Source organism: Cimex lectularius, unplaced genomic scaffold, assembly GCF_000648675.2.
Source record: "Cimex lectularius strain Harlan isolate CLEC.00 unplaced genomic scaffold, Clec_2.1 scaffold145, whole genome shotgun sequence".
Classification (NCBI taxonomy): Eukaryota; Metazoa; Arthropoda; class Insecta; order Hemiptera; family Cimicidae; genus Cimex; species Cimex lectularius.
In genome coordinates this window covers 234083-245983 of record NW_019392922.1, presented here as the reverse complement: position 1 = coordinate 245983, position 11901 = coordinate 234083, and the positions used below count along the sequence as shown (strand labels likewise).

Here is an 11901-nt window from a genome sequence, read left to right as displayed (position 1 = left end):
GATCTTAGGAGGACTTGTAAGAGGTGGTAATCTATAGTTTTGCTGTCTACCAAGCTGTTTTGGTCTTTCAGGTCAAACCCTTGAGTGGATTCTGACCTTTTTTTATATAAATGGATAACAATTTTGATTTACATCAATGAGAACTTGATTTGATCACTGGTGTTCTTTTTTTTAATTCTACAGGTGTGTCAGAAAAAATGAGTGTTTGGCTACGGGATGTTGACGTGGATCTTTTATGATTCTTGCTGGTCTGTATTATTCTACAGAACCGTCAATAAATGGATCTTTTGTCCATTCTCGAAACGAAATTTTACCCAAGTTCCTTCGTTTTAAGCCAACTTTAAGCCTTCAAAGAAAATCTTTCTGCTCCAAACTTGGTTTGCTTTCGACTTTATTGTATACTAAACTTATAACCTAAAAACTTCGTTTATATTTTACTCTATCTGGAGAGGTGATTTAGCTATAGATGACAACTCTTGGTTAGTTTTACTCTTAAATCTATGTGTTATTGGTCTGGTTATATTATAATTATTCTCGATCTGTCATAATCTACAGAAATGTCAAAAAACGAAACTGCAATTTTATTTTTGAACAACGTTTGCAAAAAAAAGCTGTTGAAGTTTTTCAGTCGTCTTCAGCTTTCTTTGATGTACAGTTAACTTATGACCATAACATAAAATGGGTATGTTAACTCAAAAATTCGATTCATTCTTCGTAGAGTTATCCATAGAGAGTTTTACTAGAAAACTTAATTATTATTGAATTAATGAAATGAGTAAAAATTAATTTAAAAAAATTAAAAATCTGTTAGTTTTATAATGGCATCTAAAGACGTCCTGAACTATCTAGGTCTTCTAGGTTCTAATTCCTAAAATCTAACCTTATGAGTTATTATTTCGAAATTACTTAAATCGTAAACATTTCGCACCAACCGCCGAGTCTTTACGTCGCGAAGACACCGGAGAAAAGGCTCTAAGCGCAGTGGGGATACTTTCCCTCAACTCCCCCCAAAAGGATTCTCAAGATGTGGATCTCCTATATATATTAACGGAACGTTGATCTCCCGCCAGTCGTCCTTACAGCCAACATGACGAAGGTAAATGAAACAAAAACATAATTTTTCTAGGCGTTATTTATCAAGAGTCCTGTTGTCTGTCGGATTTTACAGCGCCCGTGGATATCCGAGGAGTTGGGAGCATTTTAAACTGAAAATTTGACAAACAACAGGATTACCGTAAACGAGGTAGATCGATAAGTTTGAACAAATTCAAGTTAGCTCTAAAAATACAGTACTTCAAACAAGACTTAACGTCAGGTCAGCAAAACCTGCTCGGACTTTCATCGACCCTTTTCTCCTCGTTTATGGTCCAGATGCGCGTTAAACTTACATTTGATCCATTACTTTACAAATCACGTAAACTACAAAGAACATTTTTAACTGTTTAGGAGATTCTCAGATTTTTAGCTATCGGTGTTCTGATCGTGTTCTTCCTTGCAGGACCCCAAGGTAAGGAGCTTTTTTCTTTAAAAATGTCGTTTTTCCTTTTATTTCTATAAAATGTACTTTAGTGTTAAAGACGTTAATTAGATAAGTTAGTTAAATAAATAATAATTTATATAAGGAACACAATCAGTTAAGAGAATAGTTTTACAATAATTTTCTCCCCATTTTCGACTTTTTTTCAAATCGATGAAATCCTGCTGTGTGTTTTGATGATTATTAATAAAAACGTAATAAATCTCATAATAATATCTAGCACAATTTATAAAAACGTTTGTCAGAATATCGTAAAAAATAAATAACTTAAGATATATTTAAAATAAAACTTACAAAGGTAGGCTACGAGATTAAATACATTTTTTGCCTTTTTTTAATGTATTCCAAAGTTATTATATATTAATCTATTTGTTTTTTTCTCGTTCGAAATGATAATAATACGCAGGATTGTATCATGTAAGATTAGATATATAAAAAGTTTGAAAAACGACGCTTCCAGTAAAATAGGCCAAAGAATTCCTGTTTTTGACAAAAACACTTCGGATTCTTTTTAAGCACCCTTTAAACAAGAATTTTGATAGTGTTAAAAAATAAAATTTTTCGGTTGGATCAGCCCATGGCGATTTTTTTCTCCGATTTTCCGTATTTCGGACTTAAAAATTCGTAACTTCTCTAGGTTTAATTCAATTTCAACGTTATTACAACTATATTAATCCACGTATGTATTTAGTCATCATAATTGACCTATTTTATCCTTTTTATGTAAGGTCTTAGTTGAGATGAAAAGCCAGTGTCGCGAACGGGATTCGAACCCACGAGGATGAGTATCCAGGAGGATCGAAGTGATTAGCTCGAGTGGTTAGAGCAGTGGCGTATTGAGAGGAAGGTCGTGGGTTCGAATCCTATTCGTCACATTAGCTTTTTCATCTCATCCAAGACCTTAGAAAAATATAATTAATTAAAAAGTTATTACAACTGTTCGAAGGTAAATCTCTCTACTTTTAGTCTATGTTAACAATTTTAGCCAGACACTGAGAAAAAAAATGGAATTAACAAAAACTTCCCAAACATTTTAATTTAAATCTAAGGCTCTGATTTATTTACGAAGGTATAGCTTATGCCTTCATTTTCGTGTAGTTTATAGGTTTTAAATTCCTGCAAAGTCTCCAGTAGATCGGTTAAGTTGTTTCAAGATTATATGTATATTTGTGATTTTGAAAATTTCTACATTTCAAAACATTTGTATTCAGAGCTTTTTCGGGTGCAAAAAATGAAGATCGACTTTATTTCGTGTTAAAAAATTTTTTTTGTTCAAATGTTAAGTTTTTCCAAACATAGCAAATAGATTACAGATTTTTGTTTGTTTTGATTATATAAAAATACTGAAAGCCCCTGACTTAAATTTAAACATCAAATATAATAAAATAGAGTTTAAAAAATATTCATGATCTGTGGAAATGAATGGGACTTAATCTATCTTTCAGTCTACACGTGTTTTACAATTTGCACTTGACGTGATGACTTTTTTATAATTAGGTAGATAAAGATCTTTACGATCTGTGGAAATGAGCATTATTCGTGAATTACTCAAAGCCAACAGACATTGACACAGTGGTGAATTTCTATGTTGCCTTTAACTAGACCTTGACTCTTCAGGTGTCTGCTTTCTTGTGGTTTGCTTTTGATATTTGTTTCGAGAAATAAGGTTTAAAGCGAGCAGAATTGTTTCAAAGTTTAAAAAAAACAAAAAACACATGCGTTCTAGTTTATTGATAACTGTTGGCAAGCGCAACCCAAAACGCATGTGAACTATGACTCACGTTTATGTATTCAACGCGAAACCCGATTTCCCACAATCATGTTCACCTTCCGCGTCCCGGATTTCATGCTAGAAGGATTAAAAAGGATCCGATCTTCACCTCGTCCTCCTCGGGAGAAACTTCCGGCCCTGGATGAAAGGAAACGAGCCAACGGTCAGACCGGGCATATACCCAATTAAAACAGCTTGTAAAACTCCGGGTGTGAACGGCCTCGACGGATTCAGACTTTCCTCAGAGGGGTCTTTTCGAATCCGCCAGCGGAAAGAAAGTGATTCTGAAAAACTCTCTCCCGGTATCAAACCTGCTTCTTCTTTTTTTCTATTTATATCATCGCACATTAAGGGCTATCAAGGTTTCACAATCTCACTCTCTAAATCTCGACTGGTCATTTTCAAAGGGCGTCAGACATTGCGTCGATACTTAATTGCCGTTTTCTGTTTAGTTTGGAAAGCGGGCTCATGATGACTTATACGCAAAAATTAAATTCGAATAGAAAGCTGCCCACTGGCTAGTGAAATCTGCTTTGGTATTTTAGTCTGGTCCAAATAGTACATCATAGTTTATAGAGATCCTGGGAACAACAATTTAAAAAACAAATGTTTTATGTCAAGACTTATCTAAACAATTTTAATAGAAACAGAAAATATGTAACATTCCATGATGTAGGCCTGTTGAAGATTACGCCAGAAATAAGTAGCGTACGAATATTTTCCTTTAAAAAAACCCCACCTTGTTTTATGCTGTTTGGCATGTTTATTGGACAGTGTAAATACTCTCCGACTCTTGACCACTCATTTCTTTTCCAGAGTGCGAAGAAAGTCAAAAAATCTTTTAAGCGAAAGCGAAAAGCGAAATTACCCTGTTGAAAACTGCCTGGACGTGCAGTCATAATCGTTTTGTGTTTTTTTTCTCTCTCCTCTCCCCGGTGTGCATGAACATGAAACATGAACGTTTTTTCATGGTCGAGCCGATCCGGTCCGTCCGGAACCACTTTCATCCGTGGATTCACGCATGTGACCGTGCCCCGTACGGTCGAAGGGTTTCCGGTTTGACAGTGAAAATCAGAAATTCACTCCTACTTTTATTTCGAAAAAAGGACGGCGTTCTTCCGAAGAAAACGAAAGCCCGGCTGAATTAGAAATTAAGAGGATAATTTATGTCTCTTTCATCGGGAAGAATTTACATCCACAAGTAGGATCTTCTACTAAGTTGTCTGAGCAGCTTATTGATTATCTCTGATTACCACGGTCCACATAGCTTTATTATTTTTTTTTTTTGCTTTTCCACTTTCGCCATCTTAAGGAGCGATCATTGATTACGATATTGTCAACTTTCAAGAAAACATAAAGACCTAGTCAATTATTTATTCGCATTACAGTAAGAGGTAACTCTTTTTTGTTGTCCTCTGGTATTGGCTAATTAATGGAGTATCGTCGATGAATAAAACTCCCTCAGTACAGACCAGACAAGATTCAAAATGTTGTTAATGTAAAAAATAATTATGAATTAATCGGTATTTTTGTTTTAGTTAAGGCTGAGGAGTTTGACATAAACAGCATAAGCAGTTTTCTTGGTGATGACGCTACGGCGAATTCCGCCGTGAGCGGAAAGAATACTGGTTTCAGCTTTAACAACTACAACCCGAGCACACAGAACGTTTACAAAGCTGCTGCCAGCACGTACTCATCGGTACAGAAAGAACCTGCCTCTGTATCATCAGCATATACCAATCCTTACAATCCTTATTCGGCATCCAACCAGCAATACCAAGGGCAACAGTACCACGGCGCGGATGGCTACAACGCCGGAAGTTTCGGAAGCGAAAGCCAGTCGACACCGTTTGCCTTTCCGACGCAGGGTGCCCAGGCCAAACCGTCATATGGAGGAGCGAGCAGCCACAGTTCATCCACCCACGGGCCAAACCCACCCGGAAGCCCGTTGGGCCAAGTGCACCCAGGAAGTCCGTCTGTGAACTTAGGCCAAGCTCATCATGGACACGGACCGCAGACCTTCGGCCCCGGTGGAGCTGACGCTTATAAAAGCTATTCTCAGTATTCAAACGGAGGAGCTTCGTACAATGCCCTCCACCCTGGATCAACTCCTGGAAGCTACTCACCTTACACCTTCGAAAAACCATCTCGTCCCAGCTACCAAGGGCCATCACCTTACAGTGCTTACGGTGGGCAGTACGGTGGACATCAATACCCTGGAGGATTCAGCTCAACCAGCCCAACTCAATTCGGATACGGACCACCAAAGACACCATACAGCTCGCCTTATAAGCCAACCGGGTATTACAGCAGGCCCTATTCTGGCTTTTCGAGCTATAAACCGCACAGCTACTCTCCTTCGAGGTATCCAGGATACTCTGGAAAATATTCAACCTCCAGCTTTTCCAGACCGGGCGGCTATTCTAACAGTGCATACAGCTCCAAACCTTATTCTTATAAAGGACCGTACAAAGGTGCGAGCAGTAAGCCTGTCGCTGCATACGCATTTTCTGGTAAGTCATATCTCTTAACTTCATTGTCAAATCGCTAATATTTATTACCTTAAAAGAAGGCCTGAGAATAATATTTTAATAAACTTATATTGAATGTTGCCTTTGGTCTAGCTAAAACTGGTTTACAGATCATTATTGAAAGAGCCAATTCGATTGAAATATTTTTTTCCTTCAAATATTTAATATATTTCTATTGTTGAATATTCAAGAATATAGACAAAGCCTTCAAGTTTTATGCTAATTTTTATTTAAGAGTAAAAAAGGACCATCCACTTCTTACGGTGAAGTTAATACGAAAATAAAATTTTACGAAAAAAATGCCTTTGTTATTTTGTGGCATAAGTGATCGTTCATTTTTAAGATAAATCCTTTCTCAACATAAAACAGACAACATAAAGAAGAATTAAACTGTAAAAATGAAACAAGGCAATATTTTTTTTTAACAGGTTAATTATAATTGAATTAATAATATTTTCAATCCTTGTTTCAGATCTGTTTTAAGCGAAGGACATGACTTTAAAACTGGCTGTGATTTGTCATTTCTGAAGAAACAGCAAAATAAACAAAAAAAAAATATAAAAAAACTGGGGGGTGAAATGATAATCAATACAGTCACTTTAACAGCGTCTGATTACATTAGAAGATAATAACTGTAATTATGCGTTAATTTATTATTTATTAGTCAAATTTGTTATTGTTAATAAAAAAATCTAAACAAATTTTGAAATTTGTCATTTCAGTTCCGTTCATTCCCTATTTCTCTCTCTCTCTCTCTCTCTCTCTCTCTCTCTCTCTCTCTCTCTCCCTCTTCTATTCTGCACGATGAATTTGCAGTATGACATCTCCGATGACTAATATCGCTATTGTTTTCCCTTTTACATATGTCTCAGGATCTCCCCATATTTTTCTAGTTTTCTTAACTTGCTGATCTCCCGTTGTTACCCGTTTTCACTAATTTAATTTTTTAAACATTTTATGAGAGATTCATGTTAATCAATTGTATTAAGGCAGATGTGTTAAGTTTTAATTCGGTTTATGTAAATCTCTAATCTTTTACAAAATAGTTATCAGCATATTATTCTAATATCCTTGTCATCTATACTTGCTTTAAAATTCAAAATAAAACATCTTTGAGTGATTTGCTTATATATATATATATATTACTATTATATTATATATATATATTTTTTTTAAATGAGGGTTCGCAACAGTAGAGGTTATATCAACCCTAGGAGTGCCGGTGTTTTTGAAAAAAAGCCCATTGTAAGTATGTCGGGTTCGAATGCAGCAGGGCCGCTGGATTCGAACTTGTGACCTTTTCCTTACAGTGATGAGCGCCGTGTCAATGCCTAAACCACATTTAACAACCGTTTTACACACACACACACACACACACACACACACACACACACACACACACACACACACACACACACACACACACACACAAGAAGTAACTTAAGTTAGAAGAGGTAGAACTTTAATTAATATAACATATTAAAAAATATATTAATAATATAACAATATTTTTCAAGGCGTTATCGATTCTGATCATTGCGAACCATTAAGAAATTAAGAACTGCACTGAAAAATAGAAATGATAATCATTTGGCTCATAGACCGTATTTTAAAACTCTCATTAACACTTACGAACTAGATATAAAAAAGAATGACAAACGACTAAAACTTGAGCAAAAACAATGGATATCAAGAAATATTTAATGAGAGGTTGCTACATAAAATAATAAAAAATTAACTTTAAAAGAAGCAACAATAGGTCTCAGCTACCCCACCATAACTTGGTTTTCGTTGTTTGCCATACATTGGGCAACTGTCAGCAAAAAGTAAAGAAATGTCAGCTTCACTAAAGCTCTCCGAGGCCATTTCATTTGTCGCCGAGAATCAAATTGATTACACGACATTTGAAAAATGGCAAAAAGGAGGGAAAATTCAAAAGGTGGGGTTGAGATGGGAAGTTGGTGTGTTGGTGTCCGAGTGGATCAAGTCACGATAGCTCAAGTGGTAGAGCAGCGGCGTATCTAGCCGAAGGTCGAGGGCTCGTAACACTGACTTTTTTTTCAACTAAAATCTTAATTAATTGAAAGACTTGACACTTGGCAAAAAGCTGGGTTTACCAAATTAATTGTAATGATTGTGACTTTAATATATTATGTATGACTTTTATATATTATGTAATATTTAATATAGAAGAAAGCGGTAGAGAAAGAAAAACGAGAGTTAAAGAACACTTGCCTAAATCGAGCAAATTTTAAGAATTTAAAGACAACCTAAAAGAAACAAAACACAATTTCAATTTCAATTTAAATACAACAGTGTTACATAGTTTCAAAAAAGGCAATTGGATTGAGAAATTTGAAATTAAAAAATGTAAAATTGAACATGGAGGTAAATGAGTTAATAATTTAATAGATAATTATTCGGAAATCGTGAGATGCGGTCTGGTGTGATGTGGGTTTTAGAAAAACATTTTATTTATCGTGCCAACGTTTCGATCTTTATTGAGATCATCTTCAGTGCTCTAAGTGTTTGTTTTCCGTTTAGATGTGTCATTCTTGTAAGTTGTGTTGAGAGTGTCACAGTCAAAGAGAGACACTCCCAACACGATACGCAAGAATTACGCAGAAAGCAAACACTTTGAGCCCTGAAGATGACCTCAATAAAGATCGAAATGTTGGCACGAAAAAGAAAATGTTTTTCTAAAATCTACATCACACCAGACCGCCTCACGATTTCAGAATAATTATCGATTAACGGTCACTAATCACCAAAATATAATAGATTTCGATTTCCCTCCAATTTTAAATATGTACCTAAATAATATTACACGTAAAAATTAATTAATTCAATTTTTATTATTTAATTTTATAATTAATTTACTAATATATTATTAATGTNTGTATTACATTATTATATATATATATATACATATATATATAATACCGTGAAGTTAAGCGTTAAGCTTTGTTTTAAAAAAAGTACTACTAAAGCTTTTTTAAATCGAATATTGTAAATAACAGAGGTTGACAATACTCAAAAGTTAAGTTAATATTTTTGTTATTTGCAACCCCATTCTGGGCAGTAAATCTTCCTAATTTATTTGTAAAAAAAAAGACATTTGTATATACGCAAGTTAATTTCAGATTTATTATACTTAAGAAAGGTACACTTACGTACACTCCATCATGTTTTAGTCATTAGTCATTTTTGGTATTTCAACCTCGAGGTTATATGAAGTGTCGGTGTTAAAAAACAAACAAAAACACATAAAATAAAAATAAATAGTAATAAATAAATGCCAACAATGCCCCCACGTCATTCTTTAAGACTGGATAAAATAATGGGCAGTCTTATCAAATGCAAGAAAATACGAAAACATATTTAACTTAGTATTGCCTGAAAAAATGACCAATTCATGAATTTTCAAGCAATTTGCATTTGTTCCACACAATTTTGAGTTAGATTCAGCATAATATTTCTTCATATATTTTCAAGTTACTTGTATGTACAGAAACATTAATTCAACTTCATTACGATCTAAGTTTAAAGTATTAAATTTGTCTGTTCTTCCTAAGTAGGACACATGGCGCAATCTAGTTGAAAGCTTAACAACCATTCCACGATAGGCCAGTTTGTACTGACTTTTTCTTTATTTTTATCAATACATTAGTAGTTAATTACATTAGTCCGTTTGCTGAAAAGCCACTTAGGTGTGGCAATTCTTATACAAAAAGAGGTGTGTGAAGTGGCACTGAGGAAAGCGCTTAGGCTTATAGGAAAAAGTGCACTTTCCAAGGGCTGGCTACGATTTATATGGGTTCCACAATCGATCTATACGGCTTAGTACACATGGGATGTTGAATCTAGCGGTGCATAAACGGTTGCTTGGACAAGAGAATTTTACGATGGAAGTCGAAGAAATCGTTTGTCTGTGGTATCTCTATTACTGCTATAAACTGTGAATTCAGTGCCAAAAGAAGTATTGGGCCCATCCTATTTTAAAAGAATAATATGTAGAAATAGTATGTATAAATGTGTGGTGGTTAGTGACCGTTAATCGATAATTATTCTGAAATCGTGAGATGCGGTCTGGTGTGATGTAGGTTTCAGAAAAACATTTTCTTTATCGTACCAAAGTTTCGATATTTATTGAGATCATCTTCAGGGCTCAAAGTGTTTGTTTTCCGTGTAGATGTGTCATTCTTGCGTGTCGTGGGCACTCTCAACACGACACGCAAGAATGGCACAATTACACAGAAGACAAACACTTTGAGCTCTGAAGATGATCTCAATAAAGATCGAAACGTTGGCACGATAAAATTTTTTTCTGAAACCTACATCACACCAGACCGCACCTCACGATTTCAGAATAGTAGTATGTATGTTACTTTCTATCCAAAATTACGTAATTATGAACCAAAATCATTCAATTAATTTAGAATGTCAATTAAGCACTTGAATATTTTTTGCACTTGATTAAAAGTGATATTTCATCAAGACCTCAGTGTGAGGGATTTCATCCAACTCGTCATAAAACACTGATAATATTGAAATTTCAGAACAAGAGTGCATCAACTTTTAAAAATACTTTATGTAAGGTATTGGTTGAAATAAAAAAGCCAGTGTCACGAGCAGGATTCGAACCCACGACCCTCGGCTCGATACGCCGCTGCTCTTCCACTTGAACTATCGTGACATCGATCCACTCGGACACCAACTTCCCATCTTAACCCTACCTTTTGAATTTTCACTCCAATTTGCCATTTTTCAAATGTCTTGTAATCTATTTGATTTTTGGCGACAAATGAAATATTTATCTTCACTAAAGCTCTCCGTGGCCATTTCATTTGTTCTATGGAGGAGCGAGCAGCCACAGTTCATCCACCCACGGGCCAAACCCATCCGGAAGCCCGTTGGGCCAAGTGCATCCAGGAAGTCCGTCTGTGAACTCTTAACTTGTAAAAGCTATTCTCAGTATTCAAACGGAGGAGCTTCGTACAATGCCCTCCACCCTGGATCAACTCCTGGAAGCTACTCACCTTACACCTTCGAAAAACCATCTCGTTCTCAGCTACCAAGGACCATCACCTTATAGTACTTACGGTGGACATCAGTACCCAGGAGAATTCAGTTCAAGCAGCCCATGGCCATTTCATTTGTCGCCGAAAAGCGAATGGATTACACGACATTTGAAAAATGGCAAATAGGAGGGAAAATTCAAAAAGGTGGGGTTAAGATGGGAAGTTAGTGTCCGAGTGGCTCGAAGTCACAATAGCTCAAGTGGTAGAGCAGCGGCGTATTTAGCCAAAGGTCGTGGGTTCGAATCCCGCTCGTGACACTGGCTTTTTTATTTCAACCAATACCTTCCATAAAGATGAATTAATTGAAAGAAGTTATTTGGTCAATCGGACCATGAAACCTGACGGTTTTAAAAATACATTGAATAACAAGTAAAAAGCTCCAGATATTAGACAAGTATAACAAAGCTCCTGCTGCGATGCTGAACTGCTCGACGGTAAAACCGACTCTAAATCACTGGTAAGTGTAGACCGTGTTGGTTGATGAGATATAGATATTTGTAATGGTTGTGACAGATATGAAGGAGCTGAAATAAAGATAATAATTGCAACAATCCTACAATGTAGGTCGTTTTTCAATTTCGTCGATCAGGAGATCGGGGTCAACAAGGTACATGATCGAAAAGGAAAAAAACACGTTGATCTGATCAGACTTCGCAGTGGAGGAAAGGATTTTTAAAATCCATATTCAAATCCAATTGTGCAGGAGTTTTGGTGCTTCTGATGCATCTTAAGATACCTATGTCAGTCTTTGTTGCCCATGTTATGCAGAATTTTAATTTTGTAAAGTTTTGTATAATTTTTGTATTACTGTGTTTGGTACAACTGGTACTGGTTTTTAATATTGAAAGGTAAAAAATAAAACAACATTTACTTGAAAATCTTATACTTGTAATTAAAGCAGAAATGATCTGCACCATGAATTCTGAACAATTTTATTTTATACTATAAATTAAAAAATACTGATTTTCTAAAATGCTTCAG

The 11901-nt window shown here is 35.4% G+C and overlaps 1 protein-coding gene across 1 annotated transcript; it reads left to right on the top strand.

Annotated features, from left to right (window-relative positions):
• Window positions 1–1081: 1081 nt before the first annotated feature.
• LOC106669154 (spidroin-2-like) lies at window positions 1082–6392 on the top strand. Its single transcript, XM_014398458.2, has 4 exons — window positions 1082–1096; window positions 1447–1507; window positions 4847–5821; window positions 6312–6392. Exons 1-4 carry the CDS (start codon window positions 1088–1090, stop codon window positions 6320–6322), a joined length of 1056 nt encoding a protein of 351 aa, XP_014253944.1. The 5' UTR covers window positions 1082–1087; the 3' UTR covers window positions 6323–6392.
• Window positions 6393–11901: the final 5509 nt, after the last annotated feature.

Bases quoted from the DNA above. Each gene is read 5' to 3' on its own strand.
- LOC106669154 (XM_014398458.2), top strand. The intron at 1,508-4,846 runs GTAAGGAGCTTT...TTTTTGTTTTAG, and splicing joins CTTCCTTGCAGGACCCCAAG to TTAAGGCTGAGGAGTTTGAC.